The sequence below is a fragment of the Rhinolophus hipposideros genome (assembly GCF_964194185.1).
Source record: "Rhinolophus hipposideros genome assembly, chromosome: 8".
NCBI classification, from domain to species: domain Eukaryota; kingdom Metazoa; phylum Chordata; class Mammalia; order Chiroptera; family Rhinolophidae; genus Rhinolophus; species Rhinolophus hipposideros.
The window spans coordinates 87,749,988-87,773,468 of NC_138054.1; the positions used below are offsets into that span (position 1 = coordinate 87,749,988).

Consider the following 23,481-nt stretch of genomic DNA (forward strand, 5'->3'; position numbering starts at 1 on the left):
TTTTGGGTGGGACCTCCTCCTGCCAACTGCTCCGCCCTCTGTGCACCCTACCCCAGAATTTAGCTGCTTGGCACTGCTCCCCAGGAATCAGTCCTCATGCCCCGCTGCCTGGGGTGGACTGGCAGATGCACACAGGCGGGCTCAGCGGAAGGAGGGTCGGGGTGGGCATCCAAAGACAGTCTGATGGCAGCCGAGCTGGGTGCAGTCATCCGTACATGCTTGTCACTTCCTTCCAGGCTGGCTGGCTGGGGCAGAGGGACAGCCTTTAGGAGCGATGGAGCGAGCGGCTAGGACTAAGGAAGCCATTTTATTGTCCTTCAGACCTCCCAGAGCTGTTCCCTCTGTCACTAGGCTGCAGGGGAGAGCCCTGGGGCCTGACAGCGTGCACTCCCTGGGCAGTGGGTCACACTTCCTTCCCAAGGAAGGCTGGGCTTGGTTCCATTTTTCTTTCCATGGGAAAACGTCACAGCTGAAGCTGTGCCCCCTGCTCCTCGAGTCCATCACATGCAGGGGCTCAGGCAACTTCCAGCCTGCCCCCAGGGCTCCTGGTGCCCTCCTTGCTCAGGCGGTCTTGGGCTGCTGGTGGCTCCCCTTCTCTGGTCCCTGGCTGCCAGGCTCTGGTGCCACTTCTCAAAGGCCTGGAATCAGGAAGTGGAAAGGAAAGGTTATTCGGCTCCCTCCTGAGTCTGCGCTGTATGGGCTAGACTTAAGGCAGGTACCCAGCTCCTTCTGTCCCTTGAAGGAACAGGCGGTGCCTCCCTCCACCCCAGGCAGCCAGACAGCCAGCTCCACCCCCGGCCAAACGCATGGGCTCAGAATAGATCTAACTTGTGATCTGGGAAGCTGTGCTCGGAGCAGAGGAGGGATACTCAGGGCCCCGTCGCCTACAGGAGCCCGTGTGAGCAGCTCAGTCTGAGTGACGGGTACGACTGCACTGGCCTGGGCTGAGCACATGGCTACCAGCTAAGTCAAGGGCTCCAGAATCCAAGCGGTTTTCTCTGACCAAGCTGACCCCTCCCCTGAAAATGAAGGGGTCCTGGGGATGGCAAGCAGGGAGGGTCCACAGCTCAGAAATGTCCAGGTGCGGCACTAGGGTTGGAAGGGCCTGCTGGGGGGTGGGTGGGGGCTGCCCTACCAGTACCTGAGAAAGGACCCAGCCACCTTGTTGCTGTAACCGCCGAGCAACCCTCAGCCTCACAACCCGCTGCCGCCACGTTCGCCAGGCCCGTCTCAGGTGCCACTGCCTGAGCTGTGTGGACAGGTGGTGAGAAGGCCCCAAACTGGGCCCACTGCCGCCTCGGGCAGCTGCGCTCCCCAGCAGTCCCCACTCACCAGTGTGCGCCCCAGCTCCTCTGTCCCCACAGCGTCTACCCAGCGCTGCCATGTCACTGCCAGGCGCCTGGCCTGCTGGGAGCCCTGCAGCCGGCAAAGCAGTGCCTCAAGGGGCCAGCGCCGCAGGTGTTTCCTCCTGGTGGCAAGAGCATCATGACCCCTTCACGGCCAGGAAAAGGCAGAGCCGTAGGCCTGGGCCTGCGCCTCCAGGGTCCTGCAGTGCGGAGCACTGGCCAGAGAGGCCCAGCTCCGGCCATGCCTCAGGCAAGCCCCTCGGCCCTGGCCCCCCAAACCCCACCCTCTCCACGCAGCTGCTCTTCCCCCGGCCACCTTGTCTCCACCTGCCCTTTGCCCTTGACGGCGCTGGTCTCAGATCTGCCGTCCGCCCCTGGTCCTGTACGGGGCCAGCCCTGGGCCCAGTGGGTGCATGCAGGCCACTGCAGGCCGAGGGGAGGCACCCTGTTACCTGGAAACGGGAATAGAAGCAAAAGGTTAACACATTCGTTCAGGAGGGCAAATTCTCCTTTAGTCCACTCCTAGAAGTTGAGACAACGAAGCGGGGTGAACAACAAATGGGGTTCAGCACTGTGCCTCCCACCTCCACCACACCTGCCCAAGCCTCCAGCGGTCCTGGGCTGCTGCCCACAGAGAAAAAATGGGTAGGGCAGGAGAAAATGTAATTATTCTCTCAAAATGGTTGACATAGTCCAGAAGAGGAAATGGGTGGGGAAATACAGATAGATACATATGATGGGAGGTGGATTCCAGGCCCCTGAGGGCTGGTGACTGTCTCCATCTACACTGCAGATGTTTATCCCCACGGATAGGTCTCCTTACTCTGAGCCCAGGACGTTTCTTTCCACTTCCTCTGTCGACCGAGGCTGCGGTGCTGTGTTGGGCTGGGCAGCATGGACCCCCGTGGCCTGTGGCCTGCAGCTGCGGGTCTAAAGGAACAGCCAGAAAGGAAAACCTGAACCCAACGGGCCTGGCCTTCCCGGGGCCCAGGTGGCCCGGTGGGATTCCTTTCCCGCCCTGCCCCTGACAGGTAGCAGGGCCTCCTACTTGTGTGTGCACACGTGGGGCAGTTCATATGGCCTCATGTGAGCCCATGAGCTGAAAAGCACAGTGTGGGGGGCTGCCCTGGGGCCATGGGTACCCACCTGGTGCTCAGCTTCCGGGCAGCGTAGGCTCGGCTGAGCCGGTGTAGGCGGAACTCACGCACCCACAATGTCCAGCACAGGGCTACCTGGGCCCGGGCCTGAACTCTTTTTTCTGCCTGCTGGTGGGCCTCCCAGCGCTGGCCCAGGGCCACTCGCCACACTACGAAGGCCTGCTGGACCAGGGTCCTCCTTCGCTGCCTGTCAGCCCAGCACCCCTGCATAAGGCTTCGCCAGTGGGCAATGGAGACCCGGTCCAGGCGCTGCTCCCAAGCCCAGGCTGTGGCCACTCGGCCTTCCTGCCACATGTCGAATGCAGCCCCTAGTGCCCCTCGCCTCAGGCCATCCTGGGAGGGTGGAGGCTGGGCCCAGAGCATCTCTGCGTCTCTCACAGCTTCACACTGGGCCTGGAAGTGGCTGCAAAACACAAGCAGAGGAGGAGCCCAGCCGCTGTCACCGTCAAAAGTCACATTTATTCAAAATTACACTGCACCCCTCCTCCCCCTCAAAGTCTTCTAGGTCCTGCAGTTCTGCATACACAACCCTGTGCCTTAGAAACGTAGGGACTGATGTACAATGGGGAACGCGTTGGCTTTCATTTGCGGCCTTGGCCCACACACATTCCAGCTGGAGAAGGTGGGGTGGCAGGAATGTGCTGCCAAGGAACATGTGGGAACCTGGCAGCTGTGGGTGCAAGCCCCTGCTCCACTGGGGTGATAGCCACCCCAGCCTCCCCTCACAAGCCTGCTCTGGGGCAGGACGCCAGTTAGGGGAACATCGTCCCCATTCCCTGAGGGACCAAAAACATGTCTACGCTCTTCATCTGTGAAATCACAGAAATCAGTCACTCTGCGGTTCATTGGCCTTGGGGGACACTCTGAACCTTTGCCAATTTGTAATTGCACAGTGGGAGGAAGCATCATCTGTGCCCTCTGCTTTTAAATGTGCATTAATGAACTACATGCGTGTTTTACGAGAGCGTCTCTGTTTAAGAAGATCTCAATTCTCCTCTCTGAGCTCCTGTGTACCGTAGAATTCCCCACGCCGACTCCTCAAACGGCACACCGTGTTGGAACACATGTTATGGTGGACGTCTGAGGAGTTGATTTCCCCATCTGAATTGTATCCTCTGAAACCAAAGGACTGACCTGGCCAAAAGCAGGGAGGCCTGGAGCTTGTCAGGGCATCAGGTGGGATGAGGGGCTTGCCATCCCCCACCTCCCTCACAAAGCAGATAATGGACGTTGGTGGTCATGGCTCTACAGCTCATGGCCCCCTGGGCTCTCTCCCTGCTTTTCCCAGGGTGCAGATGACCCTCCCCCTTGCTCCCACTACCTGCCCACCCGCCTCTGCAGTAGAAGCTGCTCTGACCTGGCCATCAGGTGTCTCTGACGAGCTGCCGCCTGCTGCCAGCCCCAGAACGCGGCCCTTCGCAGGCCCTGGAGATGCGCCTGCACCCACCTCTGGTACTGTCCATGCAGGAACTGCTGCCCTGTGGGCAGAGAGACGCTAAAGTGCCACTCGGTGCTAGTCCCAGCCTCAGCGCTGGGCCCCACGTGACCATGGGCTCCTGCTCTGCCAGCCCTTTGCCCTCTACCCAAGTCTGAACAGAGGAAGCCACCCTAACTGCTTGGGTTAAAATCTTTTGGTTATAGGTGGCATACTGGTGACCAAGCCAACCCAACTGACCGAGTTTTAGTGTTTTGTTTTTAAATTTTCATGATAATGTTTAGGAATCCTGAGAATTTCGTAAAAATCTAGATCTCCAGCTTTTCTCTAAAAACTAGAGGGTCTGGCAATACCGGGCCAGCATTCCTGGGCAACTGGACAGCAACTGGGCTGGAGAAACACCTGTCTACTGTGGCTAGGACCTGAGCTTTCTAGAACAACCAAGCCCATCAATACGAGGTATCGGTGTAGTGGGAAGTCTCTAAAATCCCCCTGTGATCCCTGCCTCCTGTGCCTGAGTGACTCCTGAGAGCCAGGCCAGGCTGACGAGGATGCGGATGAAGAGGAGCCCTAGTGGGAGCTGGGGTCTGAGCCAAGCACATTGGTGGTGCCTCATAGGATGCTGACAGTACCCCCACGAGGTGGTACTACTGGTGTCCTTGTTTTATAGGTAAGCTGAGACTCAGGTTGAGTAACTTGTTCAATATCCACACAGCCAGAGAATGGAAGAGCGGGGACGTGAACCTGAGGACCAGCGTCCGTGCCCCCGGGTCCTGCTCTGCCACCCCAGTCCTGGGCATGCCCTGTGGGAAGTCCCATCATTGATGCAGAATCCTGGGTATCCCTGATAGACCCAGGTCCTCTCTCAACCCTGGGGCCCTGACCAGTCCCCGACTCACTCTGCCAACAGGAGTGCCAGTGGCGCAGGGCATCACGCACCAGTCTCCGGCCTCGCTCCCTGGCCCACTGCTCCGCCTCCTGCCACTGCTCCAGCCGCTGCCGCCAGAGGCCTAGGGTGGCCCTGCAGCTGTGGTCCCAGGCCCAGCGGGCAGCCAGTTCTCTCAGGGACCCTTGGGCTGTTGCCCAGTGGCTCCAGCCGAGGAGGATGCTGGGAAAGGGAGTGTCCACTCGGAGGATGGTCACTGCCATTGGGGGCCAGACCAGCTCTCCCCTCCCTCAGCGGCAGGGATGGGTTTGGGATAATTCTTCTCCCTGTTTCCATCATGGGGGAGTGTGGGTGGTTGGGGGCTGGAGGGCTGAAATGCTACTCCGAGGTCACAAGGACAGGTGGTGAAGATGAGACCCCAGAGCTCCAACGCTAGGTTCTGTACTCAGCATCTAGTAATAAACATTGCTGTGAACTGAGTGCTTGCTATGTGCCAGGCACTGGGCTAGGGGGAGTATGCGCCCCTATCTCATTGATTTCCATCCGAGTGAGTACTATTATTACTCCCATACAAATGGAGCGCTGGAGGCACAGAGAGGTTAAGCAACTTGCCCAAATCACACAGCCAGTGAGGGGCAAAACTGGGATTAGAACCCAGGCAAACTGACTCTTAAGCACTGTGCTATGAATGAGCCACAGCTGTGAAGTCTCTGAGAGAAATGTTCACCCTAAGTGCCTATCCTCCTTCCACATACACACGCACACCTCTCAGCAGGTCAGGGTTGTGGGGCAGGAGGAGGTGAGAGGATCTGAGTCTGGGAGCCAACTGACTAGGGTGTGAGAGGGGAGCCCTCTGGGATACAGACCCCAAGGGAATGCTGTTGTGAAGGTCAAGGATTGGTGGGAAAGGGACCTCAGGGAAACAGTAAATGCACAGAGTAGTGGCTGGCATGGCTCACTCGTCCTGGAGAGAGGGGTCCCTACCGCCTCTGAAGAGTGCGCTGGTGCCACTTTGCTGCACCCCGGGATTGCTGGGCCCGCGCCTGCCAGAGCAGAAGGCACTGCCCTTGCTGCTGCCGCCCAGCTGCCCACAGAAAGTTCAGCCGAAGAGTCTCCAGGAGGGCGGGAGCCCCGGGTGCCTGGAGAAGGCATGTAGAGTCCTGAGTACCCAGCCCTGCTCCGTCTCCTCCCCCTCGTCCCACCTGGTCCCTGTCTACCCTGGCCCATCCCACCCCTGCCCCTCACCTTCCCCAGTGAGCTGTGGGGTGCGCTGCAGCCCAGGGAGGCCTCCTCTCCCAGGATCCCGGTGTTGCCTGACAGGTGGCCAGTACCCCACACCTTTAGGTGCCACGCCCTCAGGATGCACCTTAGCACTTGCCGCTGTGTGCCCTGAAAATAGGAGCTACAGGGAGGGGCGAATGAGTCGCGGGGCCCCAGTCTCACCCCATCTGGGTGGCTGCCAAGCAGGGGCCACCCCCAGCTGAGCGGGAAGGGTGCCGCCAAACACTTGGCTACAGCTCTGCACCGCCACCTCCGAAACCAGCCGTCCGCTGCACCACCGGGTCCCACCCCCAGGGACTCTGACTCAATGGCCAGGCTGTGGCCTGGGCTTCCTGACTTTCCCACAGCTCGTGAGCAGTGACAGCTTGACCACCACTCCACCTGTGCTGATCACCTGGCTGATCCTCTCCGTGCTCCCAGGGTGGGTGGGGGCTGTGATGATGAGGGGAGGAGCCGGCCCGAGGCCCAGGGACCCGACTCAACAGGCCACGTGCATAACCACACCCGTGCTTCTGCCTCAGCTCTGTTATGATGATAGGGAAACTGAGGCCTGGGTGAAGGCATCGCCCTAGTCTCCAAGCAGCAGCAAACCTGGGATCCAAACACTCATCCCAGATCACCAGTCAGCCCAGTTATGCCACAGGGAGATGTCGACTGTGCCCTGATGCCCAAAGGCCTGAGTGAGGATGGACTGGGCCAGGAGGGTTACATTACAAAGGATCATGGTTAACTGGGTTTTCCCTGGAGTTCCAGCGGTGCATTGAAAGAGACTGAGAGTCCAAGTGGACCAAGTGGGTGTGAGGCCGATGGATGCCAGGCTTTCTTTCTTCTGTTGTTTTTTAAAAATAATTTCCCCCCCTTTTTTCTGCCTCCCCCCCCACACACACACTCAGGTTCAAGCAGTTGTTTCTCAGTCTAGTTGTGTAGGACACAGCTCCCTGACGCATGCTGGTATGATGAACCTTGCGTGAGCCGCCCCACCCCCCCCACCCCCACCCTGGCTGAGCATAGGCTGTTCACAGCAGCTCATGGCAGCTCTCGTGGGCTGCCGGCCACTCACGCTGACCTCAGGCTGCTCATGGCAGCCCAGCTCCAGGGAGAGCCATTGTTAACAACCTTAGCTGTAGAGGGCACAGCTCACTGGCCCATGTGGGAATCGAACCTGGTGTTAGGAGCACAGCGCTCCAACCACCTGTACCATGGGCCAGCCCTGTGCACGGCTTTCAAGGACAGACTTATTAACCCTGTAATTGCTTGCTTAAGTTCCTCCCGACAGCCTGTCGGGAAGCTGACCCCTCCTGACCCCACCACCCTCCTCACACAAAACCTTCAGCTTGGGCTCTGAATCCCACCTTCTTGTTCCTGAAACACAGTGTGATTTAGAGCAAGCTCCCTGACCCCTCTGCGCCTCAGTTTCTCTAGCTGTATAATGGGGGCAGGGGGATAAAGTGGATCCTTCACTTATTTATTTACAGTATCTACTCCATGCCTGTGACAGGCCAGGCACCTACAAGGTGCTGGGAGACAGTGGCGAGGAGACAGACATGATTCCTGCCACCAGCTGGGAGATGGGTGAGAGATGGTTCCAGATTCCGGGGAGGGAGACAGAATTAAACCAACCTCCCCATCACGTTCCCCCCAACTTGGTAGCACTCCATTTCTGTGCGCCCAGGTGCCCCATGGTCCCCACAGCTCTCTGTTCAATCACTGTCTCAGTGTCCCTGCCACCTCCCCTGGCTCCACATCCACTGGGACACATAGTGTGCCAGACCCCACGCTCAAGCCATGGTGAGGAGCAGGATGTGGCCTATTCCCTATGGGACACTCCTCCCAGGGCTGACTGAGCACTGCTCCCCTGACCACCCTGTGACCCCAGGCCCCACCCCAGGTCACAAGCTCGTGGACACCTACTCTGCCTGCTGGTGCTGGGAGAGCGGCTTCCTCCCGAGCAGCAGCACCTGGTGGAGGGCCAATCTCCGGCAGGCCTTTTGCAGGGAGCCCCGGCCTTGCTCCGGGGGCAGCCCCTGGGGGCAATGGCCTAGGCCATGGGCTGTGGCCCCTCCAGAGGCTGAGCTGTGGAGGACCATGTTCCCTGAAAAGCAGACAAGAGACAAATTAGCCGTGTCTCCAGTGACCTCCCTCTGTCCAAAGCCATTGGTGGCTGCTGCCTCAGGTCCTCCTTAGGACCTCTCCCCTCATGGGCACTTCCCCCTCCCACCGCCTCCACACCCTCCCCTCCAGGACCCTCAAAGATCCCATCTTCTCCTGTCAGGTTTTGGTGGGGTGAAGAAGCTGTGTCCCACTCAGACCAGGAGCTTTCCAAGAGCAAGGACCTTCCTGGTGGAAGATGGAACAAATTCTCTTGCTTAAAGAAGCTCGTGATGTGCACGAGGAGGGGCCAGCCAAGGCCAGCCTGTTCCAGGGACCCCTCCTGGACCCTCCCAAGCCCACCAGGCTGCACCCCCAAGAAAGGTCCCAATTCCATCACCTCTTATTATAAGAATACATAATTCAACTGGGCCCACTGCAAAAGGAACTTAAGTGACACTGTTTGCTGGGGAGGGAGGGAAGTGAAACTCCTTGGCCCAACACTCACCCGCCTTCTGCTGGCAGAGGGTCAGCTGGGTCACCTTCACCCCATCCGAGGCCTGGAGTTGCTTCATCCACACCCACTGTTGCAGGCACATGCTCAGTGTCCCCACCTGGCAGTTGGCCAGGTGGTGCCGGTATCGGGTCTCTCTTTTCACCAACTGCTGCCAGGCCCCAAAGCATCTGGGAGAGTCAAGAGAAAGTGCAGGTGCTGATAATAAAGACTGCAGCTACAGCCACCTGCCACATGCCAGACATATGACTTGGGCAAGCCACTTCACCTCTCTGGGCCTCAGTTGTCTCATCCGTAAAATGGGGCTGCTATAAGGACTTGACACCATCACCTCTGGGTGCTTGGATGGCCTCAGCAGCCTGCTACCTGGCCACCTGCATCCACTCAAGTCAGTGTTTCTACTCAATAACCAGAGTGATTTTTTTCAAATCTCAAATCAAATTATTGTACTCCCCTGCTAAAATCCTCCAGTGGCAGCTTGTATGATAAAATTTCGAAGCCTGCAAAGCCACCAGCACACCTTTCCAACGTCATCTCAAATCATCCCAAGCCCTCCGCCCCATACTAACAGGGCTCCAACTTGACTACAGTTGCTGTCACAGGCCTTTGCACATACTGTTCCCTCTGACTGGCACTCTCTCGTCTGTTCCCCCTCCATTCATCCTTCACATTCCTGCTGAACCCTGGTTGAACTCAGCTCCCTTTGTTAAAACTTCTCATAGGGCCGGCCTGGTGGCTCAGGCTGTTAGAGCTCCGTGCTCCTAATTCCGAAGGCTGCCGGTTCGATTCCCATATGAGCCAGTGGGCTCTCAACCACAAGGTTGCCTGTTCAACTCCTCGAGTACCGCAAGGGATGGTGGGCTCCGCCCCATGCAACTGAGATTGAACACGGCACCTTGAGCTGAGCTGCCTCCCGGATGGCTCAGTTGGTTGGAGCGCGGCCTCTCAGCCACAAGGTTGCCGGTTCACTCCCGCAAGGGATGGTGGGTTGCGCCCCCTGCAACTAGCAACGGAACTGGGACCTGGAGCTGAGCTGCGCCCTCCACAACTAAGACTGAAAGGACAACAACTTGACTTGGAAAAAAGTCCTGGAAGTACACACTGTTCCCCAATAAAGTCCTGTTCCCCTTTCCCAATAAAAATCTTTAAAAACAAACAAACAAAAAAAACTTCTCATAGAAAACTATGTCAGGGGGATGCAATCTACTGGACAAGCAACCTGGTTTCTTCAACAGATAAATTGCAAGGGAAAAAGAAAAAGAAATGCAGGGGAGCCCATAACTTAGAAAGACTCTAACAACTTCTCAACCAATTACATGTGGACCTTATTTAGATCCTGGTTCAAACAAACTATATGCTTGTAAAATATATGCTTGTAAAACAGTAGGAAATTTGAAGGCTGACCAGATATTTGCTGGTATTAATGTTCATTTTTTAGGTGTAAGCATGGCATTGTGGTTGGGTTGTTTAAAAGTGCCCTTATTCTTTTAGAGATGCCAAGGAAATGTTTATGGATGAAATGGGATGATGGCTGGGATTTGCCTTGACATCATGTAGAGGGGGAAGTAATAGGGGTACAGATGAAACAAGTTTTCTCAGGAGGTGCTTTTCTTGAGGCTGGGCAATGGGCACATGGGTTTATTATCCCATTTTCTCTACTTCTGTGTAAGATAAAAATGTCTCATAATAAAAAAGTTGACAAGGGGCGTGGGGCAGCCGGATGGCTCAGTTGGTTAGAGCACAAGCTCTCAACAAGGTTGCAGGTTCAATTCCCACATGGGATGGTGGGCTGCGCCCCCTGCAACTAAAGATTGAAAACGGCGACTGGACTTGGAGCTGAGCTGCGCCCTCCACAACTGCATTGAAGGACAATGACTTGGAGCTGGAAAAACACACTATTCCCCAATAAAATTTTTTAAAAAAATTGGCCACCTTTAATAAACAAACACGTGAACAAGGAAAAAAAATCAAACTCTTACAGGTCCGTGTTCCTTCCCTTCACAACAACATTCAGGTGGTATTCACACACATGCTTTGTGACTGTCCCCCCACTTGGCCATGGGTTCCATCACCGCAGGTGGCGGCCAGCACTAAACTTTGCTTGTAACTAAAGCCCAGCTCCTGGGTGGTGTCTCGCAGTGTCTAGCAGGTCTTAGGCTCTCAGGAAATGGCTGCTGTTTTCAGTTCTTATTCTCACCTGCGTCTCTCAATACTAGGAGTCGAGAAATGACTTGACCGGCATCTCCCAGATGTGTCTCACCCCCCCTCTGCCTCAGGAAGGGGCTCCCCACTCCACACCCTTTCACCCACCTGCAAAGCCAATCTCTCTGGTGTTGGGGATCCAGTGGGGCTATGAAGGTTGTGTGTGCAGCAGGAGAGCACTGGGCTTGGGGGGGCCTCTCCATCTTCTGAGTCCTCAACGTGGCCCGGGAGGCTTTTCCCTGGACCACCCTCTCCTGCCTGGCCCATTCCTTCTGATGGTACCACAGGAGGAAGACTGTACAGGGAGGGAAGAGGCAGAGAGAAGACAGTGAGTAGAGGGAGAATGAGGGCCGGGGGGGGCACGACACCAGGCTGTACCCGCATCGCGGGGGCTTCCGTTTTCCCACGAGTGAGTGATGTCTACGGGACTTCCAGGTCTAACACTCAAGCTTCTGCTGGACTTCTACCAGTGTCTACGACTTCCAAACGCAGGCTGTGCACCTCTCACTGTATGTCCTCCAGCTGGAAACTTTCTTTCCTGTGCCTCAGTTCCCCATCAGACACAATGTCTCGCCGAGGTCACCGTGAAGCTCGAATGAGATCATGTCTGGAAAGTTGCTACAGTAGATGCTCAATAAACACTCATTCACTCAGGACGCCCTGCCCTGGCCCGTGTTGGGGATCAGCTCTGCCCAGCTCCACCTCCCCTGCTTTCCTGGGGCCCCACATCTCACCAGCCAGTTGTTGCAGGGCCTGTAGGCTCTGGACTCTCCCATCTCCTCCATCTGGTCTTGGCGCAGTACTTGATGGGATCGGCTGGGCTCTTGCCTCCTCCCTCAGACTCCCTAGACTGAAAGTAAAGTTGCCCAGAGAGAAAGCGATGCCCAGGCTGTGGGAAGTCACACGGCCCAACCTGTCCGCCCCAGCCGGACGCAGTGGAGGGGAGGGGAGGCAGAAGATGGCGCGGGGTGGGGGGGTGGGAGGGGGAGAAAAGAAAAACAAGGGGGAAAAAGAGTGGGGAGAAATTTTTTAAGTCTTCATGAATATCATGTTGAATGGTTGCCAAATAGTCATCACATGGTTAAACCACAATTTTCTCACTCACTGGGCATTTAAGCTGTTTCAAAGTGTTTACAAAGATAAGTAACGCTGTGATGGACATCTTTGTCAACATCTGCTAGTTTTGTCCTCATTCTCTTGTAGGGGAGGGGAAAGGAGGGAAAGCTAGCCGCATTGCCCCGGCCACACTCGGGGGTCCCAGACTACCTGCTTCTCTGGGCAGGGTCCACCACTGGCTTCCTTCCTGAGGAGCCTTGGCCCTGGCCTCCCCCAGAAGGTGGAGGTCCGGGCCCAGCCTGGATGTGGGGCTTTCCTTGTTTCTGCTGCTGAGTCAGTTTTTTCCACTGAATCAAGAGAGAAGAGGAAGAGGGACGTTGGCTGCAGCCTCAAATGTGCCCTGAGAGGGAGCACCAGGAAGGGGCAGGGACAGGAGTCAAACATTTTGGTCAGACGCCAAAGCCTACGGTCTTAACCATTAGACTACCCCACCTCTTTGGGAATGCATGACTGACCAGAGAGATGGAGCCCAAGAGGCAGGGCTTTCCTTGGGAGACCAAACTCGGAACTGCGTCCTCCCAGAGCACCCTTTCCTGAGGAAGGAAGTGCCCTCCCAGTCCTGTCCCACAAACCACTGGTGAAAGACAGCACCCATTTATACGGCAGAGTGCTTGCTTTGTGCCAGGCATGGCTCTGAGTCCCTTATATTTATTGAACTTCATAACAACCCCGAGACGTATGTGCTATTCTTATTATCCCATTTTAGAGATATAAGACTAAGGCACAGAGGTTAAGTAACTTGCCTGAGGCCACACAGCCAGAAAATAGGAAAGCAAGGACTCGGGCCGAATGGTTCAGGTGGGCTGACAACCACTTGCTCTACTGCTCTACTGCTCTACTGCTGCTCACTCCTCCCCAGTCGTGTCCCCTCCCCGTGGCCCGCCATGAAGGCCCCTGACCTTGTGGAAGCTCCGGCCCAGCAGGGCCCGAGTGTGTCGCCCCCACGCCACCTCCAGCTGGGCCTCCCGCAGCCACAGCGCCCACCGTAGTGCCTGCAGGCCCCTGCGTAACAGCTGCCGACGGCTCAGGGCCACTGCCACCGCCTGCTGCCTCCACACCAGCTGCCACCAGGCTCTGAAACATCTGGACAGCAGCTGCCGGCTGGGGATCGACCAGGGCTGCTCAGGGTGTGGGCCTGGCCCCTCAGCCCCAGGGAGCAGCTGAAGGCTCAGCGCCACCCCCTGACCTCCCCAGCCCTGCCCGGGTGACAGGGCGATGCCCACGCTGCAGTAGGAAGGACTTCCCTCTAGGTATCGATGGCTAGCCTTGGACATCTCAGACAAGAACTCCCCTGGAGACAGGAGAATGCCTCGGCAGTTTACAATGCCCAGGTGCAGCGCACGGTTGGTCCCACGTTCTTGTCCCTGGGGCCCAGAGGCCCCTGTCACCCCAGCAGGGACAGTGTGAAGGAAGTCCCCTCCCCCTTAAGTCCTGCGCGGATCAGCCATCAGGGCCTAATCTCCATCAGGCCCGAGTGTCCGTTCGCTCAGGCAAATGGGAGAGGAGCAGCCCTGACCCACCCCACAGCCATGGCCTCACCAGGTCATCTCAGATTCCAGGCTCACAATGTTTCTGGCTTTGTTCTTGGAAAACAAAATGACAAGACACCTCTCAGGTCAAGAAACAAGCAAGACAAGGCACTCCTGCCAAGCCTGCCTGCCCAAGGCCTCTAAGGGAAGGGGGTGTGACAGGGTAGTGACAGCCAGCTGGGAGCGAGAATTCCTGGGAGAGGCAGTGGGGACCCCCAGAGCCCCCCAACTCCCACTCCCAGACTCCTCTGTCCTCTACCTGCAGGGCACCTCTGTGTCTGGCTGACGGGAAGCCGTTCTCCCTTCCTCTCTGCTGCCCTTCTCCCATAGGGCCTTCCCCCCCCCCCTCCCCGCCCAGGAAGGCCTTCCCCCAGGCTGCTCTGGAGAAGGCAAAGAAGCAGAGTCTGGCATCCCTGCTACACGCCCCTAGAAGGAGCAAGGGGTCCCTCCCTGCCCCCTGCTGTATGTAGGCTCCAGGAATCTGTTCTCTCCTCCCCTTGCAGGGTGGGCAGAAAGGACCCCCTGCTCAGGGTCAAGGAAATCTCCAGTCAGTATCTCCAAAGTGGCCTCCAGTGGCGTGGGCTTGCTGCTTGCCTGAGAATCCAAGAGATCAGCCCGGACCCCTGGTGTGTCTGGGAAATCCTCAGTTCCTCTGAGACTTCGGGGATGTCGCTTCCTCTCATCCCAGGCAGCAAAAACAGGCTGGCTGGGTGGGGGGTGAGCAGAGAGGGCCTGGCCTTCACTGGTCCAGGGCTCCTGCTGAGGAGGGCCAGGGGTTTCCTGGGATGCCCAGCACCTGAGGCGGGCTGCCTGATGTTCCAGGCGTCGCACAGAGGCCAGCAACTGGGAGATGGCAGCCGGGGATGGGGCCCGACCTTGGGTCTGGGTAGGGACAGCCAGGTCTTCCAGGGTGAGGGGTTCCCCCATGAGCCTGGAGGTCCAGCTCCCCAGGCCACACCAGGATCTGGGGCCTGGCCGTGTGTGCCCATCAAAAGGGGCATAGCCCGTAACAGGACTGAAGTCCCGGCAGGGGGTGTCTGTGGCCAGCAGGCGGGACTGCCTCAGGCTGGAGGGTGGGCGAGCCAGTGGCCCTCGGGTTAGGGGGCTTCCCTGGGGCATCATGTGGGGCCAGAAGCTTTCCTGAGGATCTGACCAGAAGTGGGGGCTGGTGTGACTTCCACACTCAGCTGAGCTGGTCTCTCTCATGCTCAGGTTGCTCTGCTGAATGGCACACTCTCGGGCTCTCCCCTGGGGGAGGACTCCCAAGGGCCGCAGGTTGCTCTGCTGCCAGAAGCTTGAGTTCATCCGCTGGCCATTCTTGTCCTTCAGGGTGCGGCCCAGGCGGGGGCTAGGGCTGGCCAGGTTGGTCTGGACTCGGCAGGGCTCCTGGTGAAGCACTGCCCCTGGGGCGGGGGTGGTGGCAGGCCCTCCCCTCTCAGCCTGGCCCATGGGCACCCACCGGACCTGTCCACTGCCCAGGCTGACATCCATGCTCTTCAGGAGTCTCTGTTGCTCTAAATGGTAGAGACAATCATGCCCTGCGGGAGGACCCAATAGGTGGTCAGGGCTCAGATGGGACAGGTGGGGCTAGGGAGGGACAGGGTCCCAGGCAGGAGCGAGGCCAAAATGCAGGGATCTGTGTCAGCTCTGGAGACTGAGGGGCAGTGCTTTGGGATCTTGAGCAAGAGCAGTGACTTGGAAGAGGGCAGAGGGAGGCAGGGAGACAGGAGGCTGTGGAAGGGTTTCAGGCAAGACGATAGGGCTGGAATCGGGGGTGGCAGGAAGGGTGGAGAGAGGAGACAGGTTAGATCTGCTACGGAGGTGGAGACTTAGAATATGGGCAAAGGAAAGAGAACAGTCAAGAAATGAGTCCCTGATTTCCAACTTGAGCAAAGAGGTAATTGGGAGGAGGCAGCAGCTCGGCATGAAAGCAACACCCAGCATATAAGACAGCTGAAAATGAGCTGCTGTGGGGACGATGGGGTGAGGCTTAGAGTCTCTGCCTCCCACCTCCCTCTCTGCTTCCCCCCACCCCACCCCCAAGGCCATTCCACAGGAAACAAGGCCTCCTGCGGGCTGGTAAGATGCCTGGGAGGGCCTGGCAGGTAGAGTGGGCCATAAAAGTTTGTAGATAGGAACTAAAGCTCAGAGAGGTTAAGCAACTTGCCCACGGTCACACAACTGGAGAAACTGGCATGTGAATCGGAATCTGAATTTGTTCTTGGGCTGTTTTCACCTGTGACCTTCTTGAAGCCCCAGGCCCATGAGCACATATGTTCCCCAGCCCACCACCCCTGGCACAGACCAAACTTTGGGGGCCCCTTCTCAGCCAGGGGGCCCCAGTCTGGTGCACTCCTTGTCCCCCTCTTCCTGACCTCACTTCCTGACTTCCTGACCCTCCCTTGGGCCCTAGGCTGGGAAGACTTTGTCCTGGCCCAGATGGCCCTGTACAGGTAACCTCTGGAATTAGCTAGGCCCTGGGCTAGCCTGTTTGGGGAAGGGGTTCCGGGCCAATACCTAGAGGGGACGCTGTTCCTGCCATCTCCGACCCAGACCCACTAAGCCTCTTGCCTGGCCTCATGGGGGTCGCGGGCCTGGGGGGCACATTCTCCTTGTGGCTGGTGCCAGGTCTCAGCTCCATGGGCTGCAGGGCAAAGCCAGGGCGGCAGCGTCCTACCACAGCCAGCAAGCCTGTTTGAATAGACAGAATCTGAGGGTCACGGACAAGGAGCCCCGGCTCCCACCTGGGCAAGCCCTGGTCTCCACCCCACCCTTCACCCCTGGCTGCCCTCAGGGCTCAGACCCAGCTGTCCTGGTCAGATCCCCCTTGTCCTCTCCCCACCCCCTTTCCATTGTCATTTTCTTGTGTTTTCCAGCACCCCTGCCTGGCCGGAAGTGAGATGAGGCTCTCTCTGCTTCCTGTCACCACTTCTGGACTATTCTCCCTCCCTCCTCTCTAAAACACTCAGGTTCTAAGCTCCAGGCTGGCAATGAAGGAAATCCTGGTCATGCCCCCCTCATTCCTTGAAGATTTCAACTCCGGCTCACAGGTACTTTCTCCAACACACACCTGTCTAAACTCTTAGTGATTTCACCATCCACATGGATAATCCCTCCAACTCTTGGCCTGTGGGGTCCTTGACCTTCTCCCTTCCCACCATCTTGCTGTTCACCCGACCTCAGCCAGTTGCTCCCGGTCCCCCAGACTTTGTCATACTAAGTAACCCCTCCAGAATTTCCATATCAGAGCCCAACCCCATCTTTCCAGCCTACTCCCTTGAGAGCCCCAGCCCCAACAATCTTTCCCTTCACGTGACTCTCCCACGCCCCCACCCTTGGTTCCTCGCCCACTGGTGTCTCTCTCCCCTCCTTCTGAGGTTTAACCGTCCAGGATTATAATCACCCCCTTTGCACACCTGCTGCTCCCTCTCTGCCACACTCACTCAGCAAAATCACAACACTAGTTAAAACGGCCAAAGAACTCTACAACTGCACTGATGGCCTCCTTCCAAAATTAGGACCTTTAGTCTTAAGGCAGCCCTCCAGGCTGCTGGAGAATCAGACTAGTCCTGTCTCCTCCTCCCCACCTTCTTTGATACTAATTCACACTTTCTCCTGTGTCCTCAAACCTCTGCCCTGTTCCTCCCACAACCCCTACAGCAGACCTGTTTCCTGTTGTACACATGAAACAGAGCCATCAGAAGAGATACGCCACCAGCTCCCCCACCAGCTTCATGCCCATAGCCTCTCCTGCCCCTCCCCCACCCCGTGGTCCGCCCCCAGCCTGACCCTCCCCTAAGCTCTGGGTGCCATCCTGTCTCCCCCATCCAAGGGCAGCACCCAGGACCACCACGACCTCCCAGATGCCATTCTATCAATCAGGAAAAAGACCCACAAGCCCAAGCCCCACAGTTGACTCCGCCACACACCAGGGCACAGAGCTTGGGGGCGGGACACAGGCTACGTGTCAGGGCCCTGTCCCTGCTCCTGAAGTCCCCACCACTCCCATCATCCACACGTCCCCCTTCTGTACTGAGTCATTCCTACCAGCACTTAAACAGGTGGTTATTTTTTTCCATCTTTAAAAAGCAAAAGCAAAAATACCAACACCCCCCACCCTTGAACCTCCAGATCCCAGACCATTTCTCCCCTTCTCATCACACCCAAATCCCAATTCCTCTCCCACCACCAGACCTCACTGCAGTTGGGCTCCCCTCCACCCCAAAACTGCTTTCCTCCAGGTGACTCCGAGATACCAGGTCCCTGGCCAGTCCTCAGCACTTGGCTTTCCAGTGGTGGCAACACGACGATGGTCACTTGTCCTCCTTGGAGTCCTTGCTTCCCTGACTCCAGGACGCCACCTCTTGGCTTCCCTCTCTCCTGCGGGCTGTCTCCTTCCCAGTCTTTGCTGGTTCTTCCTCTTCTCGGCCCCTTAGTGATGGAGGAGGCACCAGGGTTCAGCCCTCTGCTTCCTCCCTTCCCTGGTGCACCCACACCCCAGGTGATCTCAGCTTCAAACAGTTCTAAGGCAGACTCCTGTCCTCCCCACCCTTTTCTGAGAATGGTGGCTCCAGCCTCCGACTGTCTCAGGGAACAATCCTGGAGCCATTCTGGCTCCTTGCTTCCTTACATAGCTAATCCCATCAACTCTACCTTTTAAAAATACGCAGACTATGACCCTGCTCACCACCTACATCCCCATCTCCCTAGGTCAAGAGACCACATCTCTTGCCTCCTACCTGGTCTCCCACTCTACCCCCATCCTCACACCTGGCAGTCAACTCCCCACAATGGCCAGCGTGATCCTGGGAACATTTAGATCCTGACTCAACTCAAAAGCCCCCATGGCTCTGTCTTCGGTGAAGGCCTGCAAGACCCTACATCAGGGAGCCTGTTACGTACGTAAAGTGATACTGGAATGCAGCCTCATCTGTTTATGGCTTGTCCCTGGCTGCTTTCTCACTACATGGCAGCGTAGTTTAAACCTTATGGTCCCACAAAGCCTAAAACATTTACTCTCTGACTTTCAGGAAAGTTTGCTGACCCCTGCCCCAGTTACCTGGTTCCCAGTTACCTCTCCAACCTCATCCCTACTCCTGTCCCCGTGCTCTCTCTGCTCCAAACACACCAGCCTCCTTGCTGTTCTTCTAAGATGCCCTGCATGTTCTGACCTCAGGGCCTTTGCACTTGCTTTCTCTCTGCCTAGAACTCTCTCTCTCTCTCTCTCTCTCTCTCCTTCAATTCCTGTCTCACACAGCACAGTCCTTCCCTGACCACCCTCTGACCACAGCACCCTCCCCACTCCCTCCTGTTTTTACCCTGTGTGATTTTTCTCCGTGACTTACCACCACCTAACTGGCTGAAAGGGATGCTTTTTAATGGTTGCTTTTCTCCCTCCAGTGGATTATGAGCCACTCTCTTTTATCCGGCTGCATTCACAGCACATAGAATAGTACTTGGCACATAACAGGGTTCATACACTGTTAAATCAATGAACAATGCCAAGCACCACGCAGCCTTTAGGATTTATCCTGTCACTCAATCTGCACCGCAGCCCTAAGAATGAGGCTCTTTGTTTTAGAGAAGAGGAAATTGGAGCTTAAGGGGCCACCTGCTCAGCCCAAGGCCCTACAGCTGGTCAGCAGCTGCAGAGGGCCCTCCTGGGGCTGACTCTACAGCCATGCTTCCTAACCAGGACCACGCAGCCCCCACTTCTTTCCAAAGGAGACTTGAGACCGTTTAATCCACTTATCCCTTTCTACCCTCAATTCCGTCCTCTCCCCACCGCATGCCTGGGCTCTCTATCTGCACCTCCTCCCCCACACTATCTGCTCACTCCCATGCCACTCCACCCGCATCCCTGTATGATTAAGGACATCAGAGCCTTCCTCCTCTTCCCACCCAAAAAACTCGCAGTCAGTTATCCTGCTCTTCTGAACCTGCCCTCCCGTGCGTCTGTTTTCCTCGGGTCCTGTATCACCCCCTTGGGTTTGAACCTGGAAGGGACCTCAGGCAGGACGGCCAACGACCCAGGTAGGTGGGGTTGGGGGCAACGTCAGAGAGCGCCGCCCAGTGTCCGGCAGCTGCCTCGAGGGTGCACGGGGCTCGAACGTGGCGGCCTCTGCGCGCGCGTGGGCCCGTGGGCGCCGGAGGAGGACGTCAGCGGGAGTGCGCGGTCCTCCGCAAGAGGCTTCGGCCCCCTGCGCCGAGCATCGGATGGCAAAGGAGCGTGCAAACTTTCTGCACATGCAAGACAGGTAAGACTGCCGGCCTTCGGGTTCCTTGGAAACTGGCTGAAATGAATCCACTCTTACCCACTCCTCTGCGCTGTGTGCTTGGCCTAATCACACTTCCCGCTGGGCATTTTCCGCCTGTTGTTCCAGGCTATTCCCCAAAGCGTTCTGCCCTGCCCTTTCCTCTGTTCAGATTGTTTTCCTTCTCCTTTTTAAAAGAGGAAATAGCTCTGGGCCAGGAGTCAGGAGACACGTGATCAAGATCGTTCTGCTGCTGTGTGACTTTAGACAAGTCCTTAACTTCTCTGAACCTCAGGCTCCTTATGTGTAAAAGAGGAGTGGTAACACCTACTCTACTACCTCTCTGGTTTGATATGAGAGTCAGATGTTTGACAAATAAATGCCAAAGAGCCTTTTAAATTCCAAAGCAATTCTTGAAGGACGGGGTGATCATTACTTCCTTCTTAAGTCTATGCACCTAATATCTCCTCTTAAACCTGGTGGATTGAACCTGTGGGTATTTAGGTCTTGTCCCTCTTATAGCTCTAGTAATACTTTTGCCTTAAAGTCAAGTTGGTCTGATACTAATTCAGCTCCATCGGCTATAATTTGGTTATTTGCCTGGTTTAATTTTTTATCCTTTTACCTTTCAGCCTTGCTGTGTCCACAGGTTTCAGGTGTGTCTCTTATAAACACAATTTGACTAGAATTTCTTTTTATAATAAAAAAATCATTTACAACTGTGTGATTGGGACATAATTATACAAACTATCTTATTTTTGCGCTTACTAATAGTCAAACTTCATGGGTTTTTTATTTTCTTCTCCTTTCTTGCCTTTTTAAGAATTGATCAAGGTTTTCTTTTTCATATCCCTCCCCCCCACACACACACACGCACAACTGGCTTGAAAATTACATTCTATTTCTATTCATTCAGTGGTTATCCAAGGCATTTTAATATGTACATTTAATTTGACAAAGTCTAAAGGCAATGCATTATTTATCCCTCTGCCAGATAAAAAAAGACTTTATAATACGTTTGTTTGGGCAGCTCCTCCTGAAATATATTATTATTGTCACGTTTACTATTTCCTTTGTGTATGTCAGATCTTTATGGAAACATTTCCTTCTTCCACACAAAGATTTTTAGACATTTCTGTATTTAGAAGGTCTGTTGATGATAAACTCTATTGTCATTTCTCTGAATACATCTTCATTTCACCCTCATCCTTGAAAGATAACTCGCTAGTGCGCAGTTTTAGGTTGCCGGTTATTTTTCTCACCACTTTGAAGATATCATTCCTATCTTCCGGTTTCTGTTGTCACTGTTAAGCTATTAGCTGCTGGTGTAATTGTCATTCCTTTTAGGATGATAGATATCTTTTCTACACGCTGCTTTGGGGATATTAATGTTTGTGTGTGGTGTTCCACAGGTTTTGTTCATCCATTCATTCCCCACCTTTTATAAAACACTTACTGGGTGTCGGCACTGTTCCAGGTGCCGGCACCTTTCCAGGTGCTGAAAGCAGCATATGAACAAAGTTCCGCCATGATGACGATAAACATGGATTTTTTTTTTTCTTATTCTGTTTAGTGATTACTTGGCTTCCAGAATCTGAGGTTTGGTGTCTTTTTATTTTGAAAAATTATCTGCCATTGTCCTTCGAATGTTGTCTCTCGCCCTTTGTCCCCTGCAGGAACTCTGAGTGTAGTTATGTGAGACCTTCTCATTTCTCATAGTCTCTTTCTTTTGGCTGCATTCCAAATAAGTCCTTCAAATCTATCTTCAAAGCTACTGATTCTCTCTCTTTTCCCCCCTTTCTTCTGCCTCCCCTCCAACTCCAGTTCAAAGCGTTGTTTCTCGGTCTAGTTGTGTAGGACACAGCTCCCTGGCCCATGTTGGCATTATGAGCCTTGCGCTCCTCCCGACTGCTGGTCGCCGGTCTCCAGTCTGTGGATAACACCTCCAGGGAGAGCTGTTGTTCACAATCTTAGCTGTAGAGGGCGCAGCTCACTGGCCTATGTGGGAATAGAACTGGTGACCTCAGTCATTAGGAGCACGGGGCTCCAACTGCCTGAGCCACCGGGCGGGCCCCATTCTCTCTTCCAGTGTATCTAGTCTAGGAATTAACCTATCTATTGAGTTTCTAATTCATTTTTTTTTCATTTGTAGAAGTTCTGTTTATTTCCTTTAACTCTACTTGGCATCCCAGTCTCCACACTGCCACATTCTGGCTCTAAAATCAAGAAATCTCCATGTGCCCTTGTCTGAGTCTCCTCTTTCTGGGTCTATGTTCTCAGCTGTGGAATAAGGAGGCCCTAGGGGATCAGTTTTCATCAGTTTGTGCTTTGGGGGTCACACATTAGGGTGGTGGTGATGATGGTGGCGCTGAGCTCTGTCAGACTAGCTCTGTTTAATATACTGGGTAAGATTAATTTTGAACAAAGCGTTTGAAAGAAAATAGAATTTTCAAATCACTGGATTAGGGAGGCTCTCAGCTCCCTTCAAATTCAAATCTGTGATTCTGTGTTTAGCTCTCCGAGATGATAATATTTTAGAGCAACCCATTGACTCTGCTGATGGTCTCTGGGCTGACCATTAGGTGTGCACACAAGCCCCCAGCCACTTGGAGAGCTGGCTCCGCAGAGTTCTACGGTTGCCAGATGAAGATCTCTGTTTTACTTCCTGACGATTTTTTCAGTCTTTTGAAAATTTGTAGAAAGCTCTCAGTGAATGTTTATAGAATTAATAACAAATGAATGGATGGTCAGATAGACTGGTGATGGGGTTCTGGTGATTTGGGACATGCTACCCCAAAATATGGCACTGTGGCATATTAAATATCTTAAACTGAAGTTGTTTGAGAAAATGGCAGAAGCAGGAAGGTTACTCTGACCTACCCCCTACCTCGCCCTCTTCTCAGGTCATACATCTCCTCTGTGAAAGGTTCCCTTCTCCTAGCAGGAGGAAAGACATTCTTCTCACGAGAGATAGGGAATTTATGGCTGAGACATTGTACAAAGAAGCCGTGTTAAACTCACCCTTATCCTCCTAGTTACTTTTCACCATTTACTATTTCTAGCTCAAACCGCTTTGTCTTGTCAATTCTTTACAAATTTGTGTAAAAGGTGTAAAAGCTTCCTGCTCTGGTCATCTCTTTGGGTCTTCATTCTCATGTGAAGGTTTCCATGTATATATAAAAATTCAATAAAACTTGTAGGCTTTTCTCCTGTTAATCTTTTCTCCTGATTAATCTCTGCAAACAATGCAATCTTTGCGATCATGGACTCTTCTCTTTTCAGACCCAGCCAGGAACCCTAAGAAGGTCGAAGAAAATTTTCTCCTCCCCTACACAGGCCACACCCTCCCTCTCTCTGAATACAGGTAATGAGATCTAACATTTACAAAACATGTTACTGATTTTCAATCCTCACTAATCCCTAAGTCAGGCACTATTATTATCCCCATTTTTCAGATAAGGAAACTGAGGCACAGTGAGGTTAAGAGACAGTCTAGTCTCTTACATAGTCAATCACAAAGGGCAGTTTGGATTTAAACCAAGACCTTGTCTAGAGCTGGTTTGGAGGAAGGCTGAGAGACTTGGAATTTACAGACTATTTCGGAGACTCTGAGGACGGGCCTGAGGTGGGGCCTCTGTAGGAACCACTGGTTCTGGTCTGGTTTTCGCCAAAA

General features: G+C 54.8%; 1 protein-coding gene across 1 annotated transcript; it reads right to left on the minus strand.

The window, feature by feature from the left end:
• Positions 1 to 500: 500 nt before the first annotated feature.
• LOC308501559 (uncharacterized protein C1orf167) lies at positions 501 to 16,195 on the minus strand (the record flags this gene model as incomplete). Its single annotated transcript, XM_081058075.1, is given in 20 exon segments — positions 501 to 638; positions 1,176 to 1,249; positions 1,333 to 1,438; positions 1,442 to 1,476; positions 1,479 to 1,492; positions 1,663 to 1,798; positions 2,170 to 2,276; positions 2,493 to 2,906; positions 3,825 to 3,981; positions 4,838 to 5,046; positions 5,809 to 5,963; positions 6,070 to 6,226; positions 8,017 to 8,197; positions 8,702 to 8,877; positions 11,018 to 11,204; positions 11,644 to 11,798; positions 12,176 to 12,312; positions 12,925 to 13,389; positions 14,149 to 15,092; positions 16,114 to 16,195. Coding segments are annotated over 20 exon segments (4,029 nt in total).
• Between the last annotated feature and the right edge of the window lie 7,286 nt (positions 16,196 to 23,481).